General features: G+C 53.9%; 7 protein-coding genes across 7 annotated transcripts in view; 3 read left to right on the plus strand and 4 right to left on the minus strand.

The window, feature by feature from the left end:
* ATEG_09535 (uncharacterized protein) overlaps window positions 1–1397 on the minus strand; it is a gene marked incomplete at both ends in the record, with an annotated part of 1765 nt that extends 368 nt beyond the window's left edge. Inside the window, 3 exons of the mRNA XM_001218156.1 lie at window positions 34–420; window positions 459–625; window positions 728–1397. Coding sequence (XP_001218157.1) covers window positions 34–420; window positions 459–625; window positions 728–1397 — 1224 coding nt within the window. The remainder of the gene's footprint in view (window positions 1–33; window positions 421–458; window positions 626–727) is intronic.
* Window positions 1398–2011: 614 nt separating this feature from the next.
* Window positions 2012–3580, minus strand: ATEG_09536 (MCT family MFS transporter; the record flags this gene model as incomplete). The annotated part of the gene is made up of 2 exons (XM_001218157.1): window positions 2012–2177; window positions 2238–3580. The coding sequence occupies 2 exons, from the start codon at window positions 3578–3580 to the stop codon at window positions 2012–2014; spliced, it is 1509 nt and encodes a 502-aa protein (XP_001218158.1).
* A 1846-nt stretch (window positions 3581–5426) lies between these two features.
* sxa2 (putative pheromone processing carboxypeptidase (Sxa2)) lies at window positions 5427–7175 on the plus strand (the record flags this gene model as incomplete). The annotated part of the gene is made up of 4 exons (XM_001218158.1): window positions 5427–5641; window positions 5683–5949; window positions 6007–6233; window positions 6289–7175. 4 exons carry the CDS (start codon window positions 5427–5429, stop codon window positions 7173–7175), a joined length of 1596 nt encoding a protein of 531 aa, XP_001218159.1.
* Window positions 7176–8495: 1320 nt separating this feature from the next.
* ATEG_09538 (putative sugar transporter) lies at window positions 8496–10541 on the plus strand (the record flags this gene model as incomplete). The annotated part of the gene is made up of 6 exons (XM_001218159.1): window positions 8496–8775; window positions 8872–8971; window positions 9021–9033; window positions 9078–9295; window positions 9346–9495; window positions 9542–10541. 6 exons carry the CDS (start codon window positions 8496–8498, stop codon window positions 10539–10541), a joined length of 1761 nt encoding a protein of 586 aa, XP_001218160.1.
* Window positions 10542–11187: 646 nt separating this feature from the next.
* On the minus strand, window positions 11188–13440 carry ATEG_09539 (serine/threonine-protein kinase srk1; the record flags this gene model as incomplete). Its single annotated transcript, XM_001218160.1, has 4 exons — window positions 11188–12358; window positions 12412–12487; window positions 12618–12656; window positions 12828–13440. 4 exons carry the CDS (start codon window positions 13438–13440, stop codon window positions 11188–11190), a joined length of 1899 nt encoding a protein of 632 aa, XP_001218161.1.
* Window positions 13441–15930: 2490 nt separating this feature from the next.
* On the plus strand, window positions 15931–18531 carry ATEG_09540 (uncharacterized protein; the record flags this gene model as incomplete). The annotated part of the gene is made up of 1 exon (XM_001218161.1): window positions 15931–18531. One exon carries the CDS (start codon window positions 15931–15933, stop codon window positions 18529–18531), a length of 2601 nt encoding a protein of 866 aa, XP_001218162.1.
* Window positions 18532–18883: 352 nt separating this feature from the next.
* ATEG_09541 (uncharacterized protein) lies at window positions 18884–20671 on the minus strand (the record flags this gene model as incomplete). The annotated part of the gene is made up of 2 exons (XM_001218162.1): window positions 18884–19427; window positions 19566–20671. The coding sequence occupies 2 exons, from the start codon at window positions 20669–20671 to the stop codon at window positions 18884–18886; spliced, it is 1650 nt and encodes a 549-aa protein (XP_001218163.1).
* Between the last annotated feature and the right edge of the window lie 492 nt (window positions 20672–21163).

Here is a 21163-nt window from a genome sequence, read left to right on the forward strand (position 1 = left end):
GCGTGGTCGGGAGCGTGGTAGGGAGAGTAGTACTAGGCCTTGTATTGAGATACCGAGGAAGCCGTAGTTGTAGTCGCCGGTATAGTAGTCGAGGGAGGAATCGTAGGCATTGTTGGGGATACCGAGGAAACTGTGGTCGTAGCAGGAATAGTGGTAGAGAGAGTAGTGCTGGGTCTTGTAGGAGATACCACAGAAGTCGTAATCGTAGTCGGTATAGTCGAAGGAGCGGTAGGCATTGTTGGGGATACTGGAGGGGCCGTAGTCGTAGTATGTATAGTAGTCGAAGGAGCGGAAGGCATTGTTGGGGATACCGAGGGGGCGGTTGTCGTGGTATGGATAGTTGTAGGAGGAGCGGTAGGCGCTGTTGGGGATACCGAGGGGGCGGTTGTCGTAGCAGGCAGAGTAGTAGAGAGGGAAGTACTAGGCCTGGTAGGAGAAACCAAAGAAGTCGTACTCACAGTAGACACAGTAGTGGAAGGAGCGGTAGGCATCGTGGGGGATACCGAAGAAGCGGAGGAAGTGAAAGAAATCGTAGCTGAGTGTGCAGTAGAAGTTGAAGGCGCTGGCGTAGCGGGCTTTGTTGTAGTGACAGGGGAGACAGAAGATGGCGTAGCAGTCGAAATACCTGGGATAGATTGAGTAGTTGACACTGTAGTAGAAGCAGTGGGAGGTGGACGAGTCGTCAAAGCAGATTCTGTGGTGGTTAGATGGACCGACGTTGTTGTACCTGGCATAACAGATGGGGTCGTGGTAGTTGAAACATGCTCTGTCTGCGTTGACACAGTTGTAGGCCTGACTGATGGGGCGGTAGTCGTAGCAGTTGGGGGAACTACAACCGCTGTCGTGGTGTAAGATGTCAATATGATTGTGGTTGTACCACCAGGACCGACACTGGGACCTCCGCTGGGACCTCCGCTGGGACCTCCGCTGGGACCTCCGCTGGGACCGACGCCAGTAGGACCAACGCTGGGGCCAACACTGGGGCCAACGCTAGGACCGACACCAGTAGGACCGACGCTGGGACCGACGCTGCTAGGGCCAACTCCAGGACCAATGCCTCCAGGAACGCCAGTCGGGCAAGGCTCGCAAACAGTTACCGTGACAGCAGCTGTAGCTTGAGCACACGGAGGGCACTGCGGGCCCGGGGGGCATGAGGGGCATTGGGGACACTGAACCTGAGGACATGGAGGGCAGCTGGGTGGCGCCGTAGGACTGATGGGAGGCACCGTTGGGGTGGAGGTCGCTATGGTAGGAGTTGGCACGGTGCTGCGAGAAGGCGTGTTGCTTCGCCTGAGATGCCTCAAAGGGTTCTCAGGATCCGCAGGCAATGACTCCCCATTGTGAACGAAGGAGCCCAAGAGAAGTGCCCAGAGGACAACCTTCTTGGGGTTGAACATTCTGAAACGCAACTAGCAAGAAGATGGTGAAATTGCAGCTTAGACCGAACAGTAGGCTGTCACCACGAAACAAAGACGAGCGCAGTAGAGGAGGAAGAAAGGCATCATGGAAACCCCAGAAGATATATGTACTGGGGCGAGCAATATACGATGATGGTCGTCGTATGTCATACAATACCCAGCCCTTCTAGAATCATTGGTTTGTTGAAAGCCAGCAATCTTTTAATTCCGTAGAGCATCATGGTGATGACCCAGCGTGTCAGCTATATGCGAGCCGGGAGAAACGTATGATTGTGTGAGCTTCCCCTCTACAGGGTGTTGAGGCGGAATAGTTGTCCGCGTGGATTGAAAGTTCCAGACACGTACGCCTCTATCATCATCTCACGCGGCCTGAGCTAATGGCAGTCGAGAAGACTATGGACTGCGCGGTTTCTTTCAAGCATGAAAGCAAGGTATATTATAGAGATATCGAGCAAATTTCCTTTCCACAGTCTTGTGGTTTTAGTCCATTGGATTGCTGGTCGTAGATCGTGATTAATTTTTTTCCCTATCTCCGGTCACGGAACTTTTTACCGCGGCACCTGTGATATGACACGGCACCTGAAGGTTCCGGATTAGTAGAGTGCCCAGGGTCTGCGCCAGCCTACATGGATCAATTTGACTGCCGTGACACAAGCTAGTCCGACGGCGTAGCAGCAAGTTGTGAAGACAATCAGGCCCCAATACTCTCCATTGCAGCGGGACAGAATTTCGCCGGCGATGGGAACACCGGTAAGAGTGCTTGATGATCATTAGCTTGTGCATTCCACATGAGTCGAGACCCTCCAGGGATAAACTCACCCGAAACTTACAACCGTATATGCTGTAGCATAATACCTTCCGTAATTTTCGATCTTGCAGAGCTGTGAAATGCAGACAGGCGTAAGGCTAATATTGCTGCCACTGGCAAAGCCGAATATGGCGCTGTACACGATGATCACAGGTACGCTATCGCCGGCTGGAAGCCAGAGACATGCATTGCAGACAAGACATAGAGCAACGGTTGCAATGAGCGTATTGAAGCGGCCCAGGTAATCGGCAACAAACCCAGGAATTCCTCTCCCGAAGAAAGAACCGGCGTTGAGAATGGCTAACATCTGGTAGGACAGTTGTTCGGAAACACCGTGGGCCAGTGAGTACGACGAGATATAGGTGATTGGGATAAACAGGCCCCATTCGATGAAAAATATTCCCAAAGTCGTGAGGGTGAACTTGGGGTCGCGGAAGATACGAAAATCGGGCATGATATTCTCCTTGGAAAACGGTTTTTTGGGCAGCCGAGACTTGATTAACAAGCAGCCGGTGATCAAGGAGACCAAGCAGATGAGACCGATTGCTCGTGTTGCCCAGGCAAATCCGATCTTGGGAAACAGCTTCTCCAAGATCAGGGGGAACGCAACACCTCCGACGGAGCCCCCCGTTGCAGCAATACCGGTTGCAATGCCGCGTTTCTCGTTGAAGAAATGGCCAATTGCGGAGATCGCAGGCGTGAACATGAGAGAAGTCCCTAGACCTCCGACCACACCGATTACGAGCATGAAATGCCAGTACTGAGTACAAAAACCCAGTGCGACCATCATCACGATGATTAAGATCGATCCGGCAAGTACAAGGAAGCGCGGCCCTCGGGCGTCAAATATGGGGCCGATTTGGATACCGCAGAAAAATGTCAGAAATGCATACATGCCAAATATCCATCCGGTAGGACCTGAACCGTAACTTTTCAGTTGATGGTCTTCCAGGTATGCTTGGAAAGTTCCGATGGTATTGACCAGACCCAGAGAGCCAAAAAGACCCATGAAACTCCCCAAGACGACCGACCACGCCTCCCAGCCGCCTTCGGGATACGTGTTTCCGTCCGCATCAGTTGTCACTCGGCTGACGGGAACCCTGTGTGCCGAGTGATCATCCTCCGAAGATTGTCTGTAAAGGCCGTCCTCGAGGTTGGCGGGCAATTCCTGCGGTGTAGACGGATGGCCGTGCGACTTTTCTGTCTCGGTAGGTCCAGCATCTGGTTTATCTACACCAGAACTCGGGAGGGTCTCGGGGATTTGGGAACTTTGCTGGGTATCAATTTCTTTGAGACCATCTTGGCCATGCGCCTCGTAACTTGTCATACTAACGGGCCCGGTGTTTGTCGCCATGCCAGCATGCTCGTCAGCTGGATCGTGCTGCTTTGAAGCCGATGTCTTCTTTGACCTCACTTTCGAAGTCGTTGTTGGGTGGAGGGTGACGAATCAAAACGAAGGCCGCAAGGTAATGACGGGACAAGACTGGTGAGCAAGACGAGGCAAGTTGGTTCCTTGACGGAAGACTTATACAATGGAGGCCCAGCGAAGACTAGGCGAAAGCACTTAGTCACCGAATGTTCTCGAGGGCCATGGGATTGGTCTTGAGCGCCGGGTGGATGTTTCTTGTCGGGCAGTTTTGCGCCAGAAGAGACCCTATTGGCGAATGATTACATGCTTTGGGGGAGCATGTCTTTTTTTTTTTTTTCCTCTCTTCTGACCTTTCCCCGCAGCAATGCACTAGCCAGGATAAGGAAGGTGTTCGGAGAAGAAAAGTGACAGCCGACGATGCCAAGGGAGGCTTCAACAACGACAAGTCGCTAAGACGCTAGTCAGCAGACGAAGAGGATAGAAGGACCAGAAGAATAATACGCAGGAAGCAAGAGGAAAAAAGTCGTCTGCGAATGGGACTGAGAACGGCAATCAGGGTCAAGGGACTCGCTCATCTTCGGAATGGGTGGGTCACCCACTGTGCCCGCTTTCGTTAGTGGCAACAGGATGAGGTTTCCAAGCCTGCCAGGGATTCGCATCTTGGCATCTCGATGGACGAGATGGTGAGATGGGTGTTTTGGGATGGTTGGTAGGGGTTCTCAGGCCAGATACGGGCAGTTTCTGCGTAGAGGGATGGGTGGCTGCAGTCCACGTCCTCGAGCTAGGGAGGCATGGGAGGGTACAGACGCAGGAATTGGTCATTCATGCTTGACCAGCGGCGAAGCGTCTGAGAACGGGAGAAAGACATCGCTTTCAACGACTGATGAACGATCATGGGAGACGAGAGACACACGACGGGGGAAGAAGAGAAGGCAACGAGAAAACGGAAGGAAAAGGAAAGCGGAAATCAGGTGACAAACAGAGGCCTAATCCGATCACAACAACAACATGGAAGAAAAGAGGAACTACTACTGTACTATCTCCGGAGTATATTATTATTATTGGACTCTGTTATTGTCTACAGTCATTGTTATTATTGCCATGAGACTTGTTATCTTCGTACCGTCAAGTCCTATCTGCGGAGTATATCCTATCGCATCTCCACTCTGTCCTATCGCCCCCGGCAAGGTTACATCGGCCCTCGTATAGCTGGGACGGATTCCACGGACGGCACGTGTGGGCTTGATATCTACGGAGTATGTCCCCAGGAGATTCGAAGCTTAGCATCCTAAGCTTCAAACTAACCGGATGGACAAGACCCGCTCCAGGTACGGAGTACTCCGTAGGCTACAGAGAATATTCCTCGCCTAGGAACTGCCCAATTAATCTACACGGAGGACGACAGCGGGGATTAATCAATGTTAGACACTATCCAGCCAGACTTATCATGCCCTCTAGCGAATCGAGGGAGCAGCTGTTGGGGATGGAACCTCAGTCGGAGATGAGGCAGCCCCCGGTCAAGCTTTGTGCCGATGATCCGTCATCTTTCCCCTCATCTCGCTGATATGCCCCAGCCGCACATTGGCTGATGACGCCCAGTTGGAGTCATGCTACGAGCGGCTGATGCCTCATGGCGTAACGATACTGCTTTTTCCCTCAGGGGTAATCGCTTTACGTCGGCCCACTGGCGTAGCTCGGACCCAGTTGGATACTACCTAGGTACCTTTTCCGTAGACTTGTTTAGGCCGACGGTATAAAATGCCGCGTCTTCCGGCTGAAGACGCCATCAATTGTTCCCCTTCTGCACCTTGTTTGCTGGGTTTTGTCCACCATGTTGTTTCGAAATCTCCTGTCGACAACGGTCCTCGCCCTGTCACTAGGCGCTGGAGATGTCCTTGCAGAACATGGACGGTTTGGCCAGATGGCCCGTGATTCTCTGGCCAAACGGACTGCCCCGCCGGTCAAAAAGTCCCATCACCAGTCGCACGACCACTTCCGGTTCCTCAGCCGCGAGACTAAGCGTACGACATGTCCTAGTCAATTGAGGTGCGTGTGCTAACCGTTTCAATAGCCTACCTGGTGAACAGCCTGCCCGATGTCGACTTCGATATCGGTGAGATGTATTCCGGGTTGGTCCCCATCGAGAAGGACAACAGCTCGCGGTCTCTGTTCTTCGTCTTCCAACCCACCATTGGGGAGCCGGTGGATGAGATCACGATTTGGCTCAATGGAGGCCCGGGCTGCAGTTCCCTCGAGGGCTTCTTCCAAGAGAACGGCCGGTTCCTTTGGCAAGCCGGGACCTTCGCGCCGGTTGAGAACCCCTACTCGTGGGTGAACTTGACCAACATGTTATGGTACGCTCGAGCCTCTCAATGTGATCTTCTCGTGTTCAACGTTAACTGGTGAGCTAGGGTCGACCAACCCGTGGGCACTGGCTTTGCCACCGGAACGCCCACCGCGGTGTCCCAGGAAGAAACAGCCGAAGACTTTATCAAGTTCTTCAAGAACTTCCAGAAACTCTTCGGAATCAAGAACTTCAAGATCTATGTCACCGGCGAGAGTTACGCGGGGCGGTACGTGCCGTACGTCTCGGCGACCATGCTCGACCAGGACGACAAGGAGTACTACGACCTGAAGGGTACGTGATTGCCCCAAATTGCATCCCATCAGCCACTAATCCCCTGACTTCACAGGTGCCATGGTCTACGACCCCTGCATCGGCCAGTTCGACTACGTGCAAGAGGAAGTGCCCGCGGTGCCCTTCGTGCAGCAGAACGCGAACTTGTTCAACTTCAACGCCAGCTTCATGGCGGAGCTCGAGAGCCTGCACGAGTCGTGCGGTTACAAGGATTTTATTGATCAGTACCTGGTGTTCCCGCCGTCGGACGTGCAGCCGCCCAAGTCGGCCAACTCCAGCGAATGCGACGTCTTCGACCTGATCTACAACGAGGCCCTGCTGGTCAACCCGTGCTGGGACGTGTACGAGGTCAATCTCATGTGCCCGCTGCAGTGGGACGTGCTCGCCTTCCCGACAGGGCTGCTATACCAGCCCGCCGGGTCGACGGTGTACTTTGACCGGCCGGACGTGAAGCGCGCCATGCACGCGCCGCTCAACGTTACCTGGGCCGAGTGTGCGAACCAGAACGTCTTCGTGGGCGGCAAGGCCGGGCCCGAGGGCGAGGGCGACCTGTCGGCGAACCCGATCGAGCACGTCCTCCCGCAGGTCATCGAGGCCACCAACCGCGTGCTCATCAGCAACGGCGACTACGACATGATCATCCTCACCAACGGTACGCTGCTGTCCATCCAGAACATGACGTGGAACGGCCAGCTGGGCTTCCAGTCGGCGCCCAGCACCCCGATCGATATCACTCTGCCGGACCTGCAGTACAAGGAGGTGTTTGAGCAGAATGGACAGCCCGGCTGGGATCTCGGTCAGGGCATCATGGGGATTCAGCACTACGAGCGTGGACTGATGTGGGCGGAGACGTTCCAGAGCGGACACATGCAGCCTCAGTATCAGCCGCGGGTGGCGTACCGCCATTTGCAGTGGCTCCTGGGACGGATTGAGACGTTGTAAGGATGGAGATGGTAGCCTGGGGTTGCAGGACATGCCGATCGAGCGGCAGACGAGTTGTGTGTCAGGTGCTACTTAGCCTAGTCGCCGGATTGTAAATAGTTGACAATTTGATGGTGATCTAACCTCCGTCTCCAGTCAGTAGCTGAAGCTCTGTCCATCCCTTGCAGGATTGACCGTATGCCACGTGCGGGATTATCTGCAGTCAAGGTAGCTCTTGAGGAGGTATGCAGAGGGTTCTCCGACAGTGAGTTTCTTGTATCAAAACAATTGATTCTGGTTCATTCGCATATCTGACTCAATAAACGAAAACCAACCTATATTGGAGCATCTTGTTGGGGAATATTGTGGGATACTATGTAGTAACTAACTGTCCACACGTGGGATACCACGAGTACATGTATGACGTCATCTATGCGATGCAGGACTCCTTGCTGTTTACATACATTTACATATACAGTTGTCATGCGTGAGATTTACGTTCATTATGCTGTAAGAATCACCCTCAAATTGCGGTGGAAGACTGATTGAATCAGCAGTGAGGTATGCCGGACTCCAGAGACATGAATTGTACTCCGTAAGGTCTATCCAGCCAACCGGGGTCGCCGACTTTATGCTCCGCAAGATGACGCTGTCTGTCTTTCTGACTGTTGATAAGTCCAGTATACAGTAAGGTAGTAGTAATAACCAAAGTGATCTCATCCCAAGGCACCTGACCTCGCCGCCTCCCGACGTCAGACCCATCCGAAGTACGTATAAGAGGGAGTGAACAGATGCACAGCACAAAAGTGAAAATCCCGATGCATCCATGGGATCGCAGAAGGCAAATATACGGCCCGATTGGCTTTAACCATCACTGGGATCTCTGTGGCCAACCGTGGTTTCCTACATCCTCGTTATCATCATCGCCCTCGCCCGCCTCTTGCTTTCATTTGCCTTCATATTTAACCCTGTTCCCTCCCCCAACTGCATCGGACTGTGTGACCCTCCGGCTTATATACATCGTCCATGACCTACCCTGTCTAATTAACGGGAACGTCCTCAGTCAGACATCTCCTGTTCTATTGTGTTTATATAATTCCAGCACTTCTTTCTATTGAGAATTTCTGTTCAGCAACAGTCGCCTCTGAGATCTGTACGCCACGCTCAGTAGCAACACCCTCGCCAACTATTGAAACCCCTTCCACCGCTCGCAACTATAGATCTGCCTTGCAACCATCCTCGTACCAAGCGAAGTAGACCGAGCCCTTACGCAAGTCCAGCTTCATTCGCATTCCTATGCCCCCGCATTCTCACCCCTAGCGACACCATACACCAGCCACCATGGTACTCTTCAATCCGTTTGCAAAACACGACCACGGCGACTTCCCCGGGGTGGTCGTGCCCCTCGCCAGTGCGCCGGCACACTCACACCCGAACCCCGAAGTAGGGAAACGCCATAGCCACGATGAGAATCAGGACAAGAACAGCCTGGACAAGGCTCCATCCGAGGAGAACGGGGTCCCCTCGTCCATCCCCGAGACCAGCCATCTGACGATCGAGGCCCTACGGGCGGAAGTCGAGGCTGATATCGGGGCGTCGGGGATAGATAGCGCTTATGACCGTATGTTTTCTTATACTCATGAGAATGACGCTCCTAGATTCTTTTCCTATGGGGTTATGTCCCTTTTTCGTGGGATTCAGATCTGATTGTTCATAGGTAAATCAAAAGTCATCAATAGAGCCATCCAAGACATCGGCATGGGCCGGTATCAATGGGAGCTGTTTTGCCTATGTGGGTTTGGCTGGCTCGCCGATAAGTAAGTTAGTGATTATCGAATTGTTCGAAAGATACTAACACAGCTACAGTCTCTGGTTACAGGTAAGCGGTGCAAACACCCTCTCATACGGCCCTAACATCACTAGGGCGTCGCCTTGACCCTGACACAACTGTCCATGGAGTTCGGCGTGTCCGAGGACCACGTTCGGTTCACCACCTGCGCGCTCTTCCTAGGCCTCTGCATAGGTGCTTCCTTCTGGGGCATCGCGTCGGATGTGATCGGACGCCGTCCGGCCTTCAACCTGACCCTGTTCATCACCGGGGTCTTCGGTCTGGCCGCTGGCGGCGGGCCAACGTGGGTTGGGTATGTCTGCGCGGTAGCAAGTGAGCGTCCAATTCTCACGTGCCCTACAGAGTATGCGCCCTATATTCCTGCCTGGGCCTTGGCGTCGGCGGTAACCTGCCCGTCGACGGCGCTCTGTTCTTAGAATTCCTGCCCTTTGCCTCCGGCAATCTCTTGACCATGCTGAGCGTCTGGTGGCCGGTGGGCAATCTCATCGCCAGGTAACTCGACCCAATCCATACTAATTGACCACTGCTAACTCCGCAGTCTCCTCGCATGGGCGTTCATCCCGAATTATACCTGCAAGAGCAACATCCCGTCCTGCCACAAGGTCGGCCCGGGCGTCGAGTGCTGCAGCAAGAGCGACAACATGGGATGGCGGTATCTCGTCATCACGCTGGGCGCGCTCACCTTCGCCATGTTCTGCTGCCGCTTCTTCCTCTTCCACCTGTACGAGTCGCCCAAGTTCCTGCTCTCGCGCGGCCGCCAGCGCGAAGCCGTCACCTCCGTGCACGGCATTGCCCACAAGAACCGCACGCAGACCTGGCTGACCGAGGAGATCCTCAACGAGATCGGCGGGTACCCGGAGACCGTGCCCAAGCAGACGCTCACTTTCGCCGAGATCGTCACGCGCTACCTCTCCAAGTTCTCGCTGCAGCGCATCCAGCCGCTCTTCCGCACCAAGCGCCTCGGCCTCACCACCGTCCTCCTCTGGTTCTGCTGGGCCACCATCGGCATGGGCTACCCGCTGTTCAACGCCTTCCTGCCGCAGTACATCAAGCGCGCCGGCGGCGGCGCCGAGCAGTCCACCTCCGTCGTCTACCGCAACTACGCCATCACCGCCATCGTCGGCGTGCCCGGCTCCATCCTCGCCTGCTTCACCGTCGACATCAAGCACATCGGCCGCAAGGGCACCATGACCGCCGCCACCCTCGTCACCGCCGTCCTGCTCTTCTGCTTCACCGCCTCCACCGACCCGGACGTCCAGCTCGTCTGCTCCGCCCTCGAGGCCTTCTTCCAGAATATCATGTACGGCGTGCTCTATGCCTACACCCCCGAGGTGTTTCCCGCCCCTAATCGCGGCACTGGCACTGGCATCGCGAGCTGTCTGAACCGTATCGCGGGGCTATGTGCGCCCCTCGTCGCGATCTATGGCGGGAGCTCGAACCCGGACGCGCCGATCTATGCCTCGGGTGGTTTGATCCTCGCTGCGTTCGTCGCTATGTGTTGTCTGCCTATCGAGACCCGTGGTAAGCAGTCTTTGTAGATATTGGGTGTCGCAGCATACAATACCTGGTATCTTTCTCTGTGGTCAGCATATACTAGATTCAGAACGCGCACTTCCTTACGTACCTTATTGCTGTATATATCGTCATGCTTGTCCCTTTTCTTTCTGAAAGAAATGTGATACTTAAATACATGGCATTGGCAGTGGCCTGTGAACTATAGCTTAGGACAACAATTAATGTTGAATCAACGTAGATTGTGAAACCTCGTCTTTGCCGTGTATCTCTTACACCACTTTACTTTACAAAATGCAGAAGCACGCAGTCTTCAAGCAGACAGAACACATCGAATCAATCAACCCTTGGCCCCGAATCTGCCCTACCACAGTATGCATATGTAGCGATCCAGCGGACGCAAGGAAACGAGGAAATTCGAATGATCAGGAGCGTTAAAAATGACATAAAATGCATCACATATGCTTCGCCAAACCCAATCCAAATAGAAAAGAAAACATATACCACCGCGCAAAAAGAAAAGAAAGAAAAACACCCGAGATATACCTATATGCGACCCATGACGCTCCGCCCATACACGTTCCAGATGAATCTCATGACCCATGATGATGTCATAGCGTAAACATTATAACTTGGTAGCAGTGTGGCCTATCTTCCATCGCGAGTTCCAGCTCATACAACCGGTTGACCATGGTGCCGTCTCTTTTCAAGCAGTGTCGCATTGTTCAAACTGAGCTCGAACGGCTGCCTCGATCGCCCGCCAATACTCTGTTTCGCCGCCGCAGCAACGTTGGCGCTGTGTTGCCCGTAGCCTTGCTGCTGTCGGGGCTGGTGCACTCTCCGCGCCTGAGCGGCATGGCTGGGAGCGCCCAGGTTGGTGGACCGTAATTTTGCTTCCATTGCTGCCACCTCCTTCGACTGTTTCTGGAGTTTGGATGGGGGATATTCGTCGTGGTCGATCGGTTGATACGTGATCTCGCCCTCGTATCCATCTTCATCATCGTAGTCTTCATTAAGTGGATTAAGAGCTGATTGGAATCGGGCAGTGGGGTTCGTTCCAGGGTAATTCCGCTGGTTTTTACGACGTTTGTTCTCTTCTTCCTGGCGGTGGACGGCATAGCCCACGTCGAAGACCTCGCGGAGGTTGATCGCTCCGGGAGAGCGGAAGTCCATCGGGCGCTCCAGGCCCGCCGAGGGCTGGTCGGACAGGCGAGCGCTGGCGGGGGCGTAGGGAGCCTGGTCGGCCGCAAAGGCATCCAGAGGCTGTTTCTGCACGTGGCGTGAAGACAATGGTGTCGCGAGCGGAGGCGCGTCGGTGGCCGCCTCTGTCGCTTCATCGGTCTGACGGATCCAGGGGTGTGCCAAGAACTCTTTAATCGAGTATCGCTGGTCGGGGTCCACCGTCAAGAGATGAGAGATCAAATCCTGAGCGGACTTGGAGATATCGTCCCACCAAGGCGACAAAAACGTGTATTGGCCGCGAGCCACCTTCTCGGTTAAGACTTGAATACTCTCGTCGTAGAAGGGCGGGAAGCCGCAGAGGAGAGTATAGAGAACGCAGCCCAACGCCCACATATCGACACTCTTAGAGTAACGCTCATCTTTAACGATCTCAGGTGCTGTATAGCCGACCGTTCCGCATGGAGTCATAGTTTGACTATCCCAGATGACCTTGGACAGACCGAAATCGGCAATCTTGATCACTCCAATGCCACCAGCGCCCTTGCCGGGAATGAATTCACCTTCGTCAACCTTGTCTTCATCGCCCGGCTGTCGTGGCTTGGGGTTTTTGCTGGGAATAAAAGGGATTGGGTAGAAGAGTAGATTCTCAGGTTTGATGTCCCTACAGTAGGGTCAGCACATGCAACAGGAGGAACGTAGAGCGAAGAAGCTTACCGATGGACAACACCAGAAGTCTCGTGGAGATACTCGATCGCCTTGGCGACCTGCAGGATAACATGACGGCTGAGGTCTTCACTGAAGTAGGTTAATCGGACGATTTGATGGAATAGCTCGCCACCAGGGCAGAGCTCCAGCACGATGTAGTAATATTGGCGGGACTCGGAAAAGTCAATCAGCTTGACGATATTCGGATGGTCTACTTGGCGCATGATCTGGACCTCTTTCAGAATATTGGCGCGCTGCGAACATGGTTAGTTGATAGGTCCTCGGTTGGAAATGTACGTGGTACAAAACTGGAGTGGCACGGTAAGGGACGACGGGGAGGGGCAGGCAGAATCAGAACGCAGGAACAGAACAAGGACGTCGACCAAGCGAGGTGGTTCGATCGACAATGGTGAGAGATTGCGCACCTCCGTAGCTTTTGGTCTCTTCTTGCGAGAAAGGAGAGGAAGATTGGGGGACTAGAGAATGATATTGGCAAAACGGTTTGGAGAGGCAAACGAACGACGACGACGACGACGACGGCGCAAGGGAAGAACAATAAGGGCTAAACGAGTGTTGAACAAGACCAACTCGACCTACCTGATTACTGTTCATCTCGAATTTCCGAACGACCTTAATGGCGACCTCGTCATACTGGCCGGTGGTGTCCTTGGCCCGGTAGACGTTGCTGAAAGCGCCATCGCCCATCTTGTCCAGCAAGATCCAGCGTTCCAGGCCAGGATACTTGGGCATCTTGGACCGTGCACTCTTTTCTTCGGCGACAATCTGCTCGATCTCCAGCTCGCGGGCTCGCCGGGACTGACCCTCGGGCGATTTGGCCGGGAGTTGAGCCGGCGCATTGTTCATCTTGTTATCAATGGCATCCAGATTGCCCGCAGCGGGTGGGTATGAGCCTTGAGGTTGACGCTGTTGTTCAGCGTGGATGGCAGAGACGTCGGTGGTGGGTTCAGCATGGGGGGTCACCAAGCGGGCTTGTTTGCCATGACGTATGAAATTTTTGAGATTTTGGATGGTACTCATGGTGGAGATGAATAATCGGAGGAGGGGGGAGGGGATAAGGGAAGAAAAGGACGGTGAAGGAAAAGGAAGAGAGAGGGAGAGAGATGAGGACAGAGGGTTTCAAGGGAGAGAAAGTAACAGGCAATGACGGAATCGTAGAAAAAATGAGTTTGTGGGTGAACGTATGAGAAGAAAGAGGTGGGCGTGGGGAAGAGACGACGGAAGGGAGGCTAAAATAATATGAAAGAGGGATGGATGGATGCGATGATGACGATGATGTCGAACCGCTAGTTTTTTCCTTCCCCTTTTTTTTTTTTTTAACCCTTTCTGTTTTTGGTTCCTTTCTGTTTGTTGGTATTTTTGACCCCGCCAAGTCAAACGGATCCAAATACCACGAGGGAATGAGAAGGGAGAAAGGGGAGAAGAGGAAAGAAAAGGATGGCAAAATGAGGACTGCTGAGTGACAGCAACAGGGGGGAATGATCAGGCAGGCAAGGAGTATGACGGAAATGAGGAGATTATGGCAATGGTGAATGATTGAATGAGTGAATAATAATGGATGAATGAATGGGGATGGATGAGGGCGTCCAGAGATGATGACGAGGGGTGTAGCGAATAAAGGACGGCGAGGCAGCAGCACGGTGGAGACAGTGACGGAATGGGAGGCGTCCAGATAAACTACCAGTCGGATCACTTGCGATGTACTCCTAGGAGGTTTGCGCTTTTGGTCGGGGGGTGCATCAGAGGAAGTCCTAGTAGTCTAACCCGCGACCCTGATCGTGACTTGATGACTCTTTCTTTACGGTGGTCTGGTCGGGGACAATCACACTGTTGTTTGCCTAATGAACTGGGAAATTAATCACAGATCCTAGGAGGCCTCTGTCGTCATGGCTGGCTTTGTCGCCCGCGAAGTTTGGTCTAAACCCCAGTGGGTATTCTTCCTCCTTGCTCGAGTAAAACGAAATTCCATGTTGAAAATGATGATAATCAACGGAGGCAAAAATAAGAATTAGAGGGGAAAAAAATGAAGAGTGAAGATGAATTCAAATAATGACGTCGATACATCGACGCATCTTCCCCTTTCGGAAGGCGCCTCATTATGTCATGGACCGACTCGGTCTGATCTAGGCCTACCTCGGTTAGCGCTAACCGATGGATTATCTCAGCGTCCAGATAGCATGCTGATTGGCCTTTTCACAGTATCATGTGACAGCGTCCAGACGGAGACCGCCGGCATCGTCATCCAGCGTCATTCTTCATCCGATCTTGGGTCAGCAAACACTCCGATGATGGGATAGCCGACTGTACCAAACGTATCTATCACTTGTGCCTTACCACTTATGCGATCATATCTCCAGGAAGCAACGGACAACAGCCATGGACGGGAGGCGCCACTCCCGAGAGTGTCGGCTACCCAGATCTACTTGTAATCAGGTGTCGATCGGTGTAATACCTGTAGAAACCATAGGACTGACGATAGTTAGGTAAGGTACTCCACGAACATGATAGTTGGTTACCAACCAGTATCTATAGGCATTAATCAAAGTAGATGTCTGTAGGTACTAACATACCTAAAGTAATCAACACAACGATTGTACCTGACTGCAGATCTGAAGGTCACACCAATCGCGCGAGAGAAAAGGCGGCGAACCATCCACGACGCCAAAAAGAAAAGTCACTGGACTGCTCTCCTCATTCCCCTCCTTTGTCAACCCAGTACGTACAATAGTACCAACCTCTACTTTCTTCCTTTTATCCCATCCCATCCCATCCTCCCCTCTCCCACAACCCTCCTCCGTACTCGACTCTGGTGCTTAATTTGAATTCCTCAGGTTCTCGCGCGCATGATGCGAGAAGATCCTCTTCTCCTCATCCTCTTTCACTGGTCGGTGTGAAACAGCCTACTGCGCGCGGGATCCGCAACGTGGAATGTCTCTTCGAATAATCTCCTGCCTTGCTGCCTTCTCTGGTCCTCTTCGGGTGATTTGTACCAACAAGATTCGCTCTTGCAGCTCGCGCCTCGTCGTTTCTCATTCCTGACTGGCAACTCTAATTTCGGATCGGTCTGGCCCCCGCCAAATAGGCTCGCCTTTTCACTGCGTACAGGCGCGGCCCGGCTGCGCTCCCGCTGGGTTTGTCCGCAAGACGCGCCTCGTGAAGGTTACACCTTACAACCCCGGCCCCCTTACTTTTTCACAATTTCATTAATCAAACCCTCCCATTCTCGGGTGTTTTCGTGCAGTCTGGCCAAACAAAGCATTCCAACGCGGCGAAGGAGCAAAGAAATCAAGAATATAGAAACACGACCACCTGTCTTTTCCGTCGTTTCGTTGTTGCTCCGCTATGCGACACCACCCAACCCTGCCAATATAGGTCAACCCCCCTGAAACGAACTCGATGTCATGTTTCTCCTCCTTTCCTCAAGAATACTGAGTCTGTGATAACTTGGGCTCTTTCGCTTCTTTGGATCTCGCGCCTTCTCATCAGGTCTCTTCTGTGTTGGGCCTCACCATGCCTGGCATGAAGATTGCTGGCACGGCACCCACCCTGGCAGAAGATCCGAATCGTCCTCTGTTCAGGGCCCACAAGTCGCTTCCTCGAAGAACAACTGTCGCTCCCAGCGTCCAGGTCATCCATGTGTCACCTGTTGACCACGTCCACGACGATTCGTCAAACGGCCCTGTTATCGCCACTGCCCCTGCTCTCCCTTTAACACCTCCCGGTGTCGCTCAAGAGGAGCTCCCAAGAAATGAGGTCGATAGGCAAAAGACCGCGTCCTCCCACTCTGTCGCGGGAGCCATGACGCCTTCGAAACCGTCCCACCCGCCAACTCCTGAAACAACACCGCCTCGAGTTACCCCAACTGTCAACCGACTGGCCGTCAGCCAATTTGGACAAGCATCGGCCTCTTCCCGTGCCGATTCCTTCCAGACAGCCTACGAGATGATGTCGGATGGGGAGACAGAAACTCCCCGGCTTTCGTCCCGGTCATCGTCGCGCTCGGTGAAGCTCCGAATGACCCCGAAACAATCGTCCGAGTCCAGCGATACTATAACTGAGGAAACGCCGGGAGTTGAGGCCATGAATTTATCGAAGTATGGCCCCTCAACTAGGCGATCCGAGGACGTCAACGATGACTTCCATGATCGGACAAAGGGCCCGGGCAATGACTCCCACGTTGCAGTCAACCCTTCACCCCGGAACGGAGTGGATGCGCCTGGCCTGAGCCTACCCCGGGTGCGCAACAAATCTCTTCAAAAGCGAGTTCGCGACACTTGCGAGCCCCGGCACAGCCCATCAGTCGAGCAGTTCCGGGAGATTATAGGCTGGCCTTCAGACAGCCAACACGATACGGACAAAGATTTTCGGAGAGTCTCGGGTGCATCCGCCGCATCATCCACGATTGAAGCTATCATTATCGATTCCCCGCGCCCCTCGAAGCGCACGTTGCGACATACGGAAAAGAGAAGCTCTCTCCGTTCAGCTAGCTCCCCCATTCCGAGGTCACAACGCACATCACTGGTCTCGAATCCGGATTCCCAGCATCGCCTCGTTCACAAGGTTGCCCGTATCACTGAGAACGACCGCAGGAGTATTGCATCGGAGATTTCCAACTCAGGAAGCTCGACGCTTGGTGTCGCACAACAGCATGTGGATGTCATTCCCGTGGTCGTCATCCCTCAGCGACGGTCGTCCTTGAAGTCTTCCGCTTCGACTAGCCAGAATCCGTCCAAAGCCGGTTCTAGACGATCAAGTCGCCGAGCGCCGACGTCAAGCAGTAGACCCGGGTCCATGGACGTACCACGCCAGAGAAAACGGACCTTGTCCGATTCTGATGCCTTCGCTGCCGGTCGAACAGAGTCCAGGGGTCGAAGTTTCGGTCCTCCGATCATTCCTCCCCGAAGCAGCTCGCTGTCTGCACCGACAAGCCGAAACAACTCTCGAACGACGTCCTTGACTTCGGAGAGCCTGCAACACCATACGATTGCCATGGACCTCAAAATGCAAACTCGCCCAGCAGAAGCCCCCGCAGAAACAGCCGACAGACATCCCAGCGGCCTTGGTCTTGGTGATGTGCCAGACGTTCCGACAACACAATCTATATTGATAGGAGTGGAGGACATGGCTCATTTAAGGCCGCCGTCGGCGCCTTTCACGCAACTCTCGATCCCATCTTCCTCTCCCGGGCCCATCGAAATCAATGAGGCCACGACGATTGCCTTCTTCCCGCACAACAACGAATCTCTGTTGCTAGTTGACCCGCGCGGTCAACAGGGCCCTCGGCCCATAGCGCCGCGAGTGGAGTACCGAAATAGCCTCGAAACACCGCAGACGCCCGTGACGCATACGCAATACGACGTAGACTCGCCGTTAAAGAACCCTCGTCGACCACCAAAGCCGCCCACATACAAGACCATCCCGCCTACGCAATCCTCCGAAGCGGATCGCCAACTGGGACAGACAACCAACGATCGCGAAACTGATGGGCGCCCAAGCCGCGGGCTTGGGTCGCTACGGCGCTGGGCAGCCCGGCCACGATCTGAGTCCTTCAACTCCTTTACGAGATCCCTGTCGCTGAGGTCCGCGAAGAACCGCAAGGCCGGTCAGGATATTGACTCCAGGCTCGATCCGTTCTGGCGACCACGCCGATTCTGGGAAGACTCGTCGGATCCAGAGGACTCTGCTCGCGACGCGCCTGCGCAGCCAGCTAGATCCGATCAAGTCATCAGCAATTCTCTGGGTCTACCCCAACAGCGAGTTGTGTTCGAAGGCCCGAAGATCTCTCGACGCGACCCGGCTACGAGGCGGCGTCTCGACGGGTCAAAGTCCCGCTACCATGCGAGTAAAGGATCCCTCATCGGCAGCGGCGTCTTTGCGCCAGAAGCGCTGTACTCGCAAACCTCCCTCCATCATCGTCAATTCCGCTCTCTCTCGTGGTGGAGACTGCGTCTCCGCTTCGGCCGTGTGCGCAGTATGCGTCAGCGTTTGCGACGGACCCTCCAGCAGCGCGCCGAGGGCAAGCGAGAGGCCCGAAGAGAGAAGCTCAAGCAAAGCATCGGCGAAGCTGTCCTTGTGGGGTCCAGCACGCAGACCAGAGCTATTGCGCGGTAGCAAATACTGCCTTCCAGATTTGCAGAACGAACTTGCATTAGACTGTTTTATACAAGAAAGAAGATAGGTATGATATGATGTTTGTTATGACTGATGATTTGTCTTCACGCTACGCATATTGATATGATTTTTGTTTTGGGCGTGTTTTTGTTTGACGATTTATGATGAACGAGGGCCGATGATACGTACATGAGATATGATGTTCTACATAATCTGAAATTTCTTTGGGACTGTATCATTATATAGCTTGATTTTAGAATGATCATTTGAACCGGCTTTAAATACCCCGAACCCCCAAGAATTTGACATAACGTTCGAAAACCACACCATAAACTCCCAACAAAACAAAAAACTATCGCACCCTCCTCCTCTCGCGGACAGCCATCCCCCCAAACTCGGCATCGCGCTCCCTCCGCCGACGCTCCAACTCCGCTCGTTCCCGCGCCTCGAAATCCCCCGCCGCCGGCTTCGAGTCCTCGCCTCGCAGCCGATCCACGGTCTTCATATTCTCCCAGAGCGGCGGGTCCAAGAACGGCTGTGGGATCCGGGAAAAGTCATACTCGACGGTGGATGCGCGTGGAGCTGGATCTGTTGTTGTCGTGGTGGTAGTGGTAGTGGCTTGGATGGGATTATGTGCGGGGCGGGCATTGGGCTGCAGAATTTTGGATTTGGGTTTTGTTAGGGCTTGTTTGGTGGGAATGAGGAGGCTTGTTTTCTCGCGAGTTGTCTGGAATGACATTTTACATGGATCTGGAAGTTTTTGAGCTTTGAGCTTTGTGGGGGAGTGGTTTGGGTTGAGTTGAATGGGATGGATGTCGAATGTCGGGAATGTCTTGCGGGGAGTAACGTAAGGCCGAGCGGAGCCCTGCCGACAGCATGAAGAGACATAGAATATTCTGGTTTGACTCATAAAAACGCCTAAGGGGTATATACAACACCGGCAAAATACGCTTTCTACAGCTTTGCCCACTCACAGAATCAAAAAGCCACATCCAGAAGACATCGTCCTCGCAAAATGAATCCAATTCACATACCGATCGACATCCTGCCGCCAAAACATCTGAAGGAACGACAAGACGCGACGCCGATCCAAGCTTCCACTGACGCGCATGACATCGATCATCGCACGCTCGATCAGTTCCTGCTTCTCCGGCAAAGCTCTGCATTCTGTGCCCGCGATGAACAGCGGCCAGACCAGATCCTGTGCATAATTCGTCCGCTGGGTCAGGTTCTCCAAGTGCTCGAGAATAGCCTCGCGGGAGGCCTGAACACTATCCTCCTGAGATGAAACGTCGTCTGCGAGCACCCGCTGGCTGTAGATCAGGCTGGCGTGGTAATACATGCACGTGAGATGGGCAAAGTCGCGCTGTGCGGCGGGAGAACTGAATTGGATTGCTTGGCTGAGATGAAGGGTTCTCTGTTTGGCCACTTCGATTTCTTCCTTCACATCTTCGAGTTGGAGCGTTTGGGGATTGGAGCCGGTGGTGAACTTGATTCGCTCAACTTGGGTCACCGAGTGCGTAATCCGGACAAAGTCGCTGAAGATGGTGATGCGATCGTGGGTGGGAATGTCGTTGGGAGTGCCATCCGTGGGGTCAAACGTAGTTAGGCCGATGAAAACGCAGGCGTAGTAGTATTCGTAGAAGAGAAAGACGTCAGCCTCCTCGAGAGAATTGGGACAGCGGATGGCTTCTTGAATGATAGCCCGGGCCCCTTGGATATGCAGCTGCCATCGAGCCGCCTCTGGGGTGAGCAATTCGAGATTGTACAGCAGTAGAGTAGATGCAAGCAGGCATCGTGCCTGGCTGGGGCAGATGGCGGCCCCAGGCGTCCTTCGCAGGGCTCCCAGCTGTTGTCGGAGGGACGACAGCGCTTGTCCCAAATAATGGAATGATATAGTCCGTAGACGGCGTGGGTACGGATGGTCGGGGGTGTACTTGTATGCGAGGTCTTGCGCCGCAATCGCGAGCACGGAGGAGAGTACAGTTGGAGACACGTGGGAGAGCGGGAGGATGATGTGTCGCCAGGGGTTCGATGGCCCATCCACCCACGCGAGTTTGCTCGCTACGCCACTGTCGAAATGGCGGAGCAACTCGGAAGACACGGTATCAAAAGAGCGTAAATCGGGTTCTATCAACATCCCCGCCGATGGTTTCTCAGGTTCCTCCCGGAGGGGTAAGGCCCTCCCCGCCAGTCTCCCCCTACTGGCAACGCCTTGGGCCCATCGCAGGACGACTCCATAACCGGGACAGACAAAGTTGCGAGAAGTGCACTTTCTGCAGTGGGGCAATGTCCGATCGCATGTTATCCGGCGGGTCCTACATCGTGGACAATCTGTGTGTCTTGTTAGGACAGCGAGGATCGAGTGGGAAGGGAATGCGGCACCTTTTGTTGCGGTCTTGACGGGGGGAAGCCTGTCAAAGGAGCCAGAGGTCATATCATGCTCATAGGGTGCCCACGTGGGAGGCAAGGGGGTCAGGGATAGGAATAGCCGAGTGTGTATCACTGATGGAGCTAGTCGTATGTAGTAGTAGTTGTAGCGGTGGTGGTCATGGGATGGCTAGAATTTTGGGGTGGAGAGAAGAAAGTCGGAGAGTCGGAGTCGGCGGTGGGGCATCGAAGCTTAAAGACG

Source organism: Aspergillus terreus, genomic scaffold (genome assembly GCF_000149615.1).
Source record: "Aspergillus terreus NIH2624 scaffold_15 genomic scaffold, whole genome shotgun sequence".
NCBI classification, from domain to species: Eukaryota; Fungi; Ascomycota; class Eurotiomycetes; order Eurotiales; family Aspergillaceae; genus Aspergillus; species Aspergillus terreus.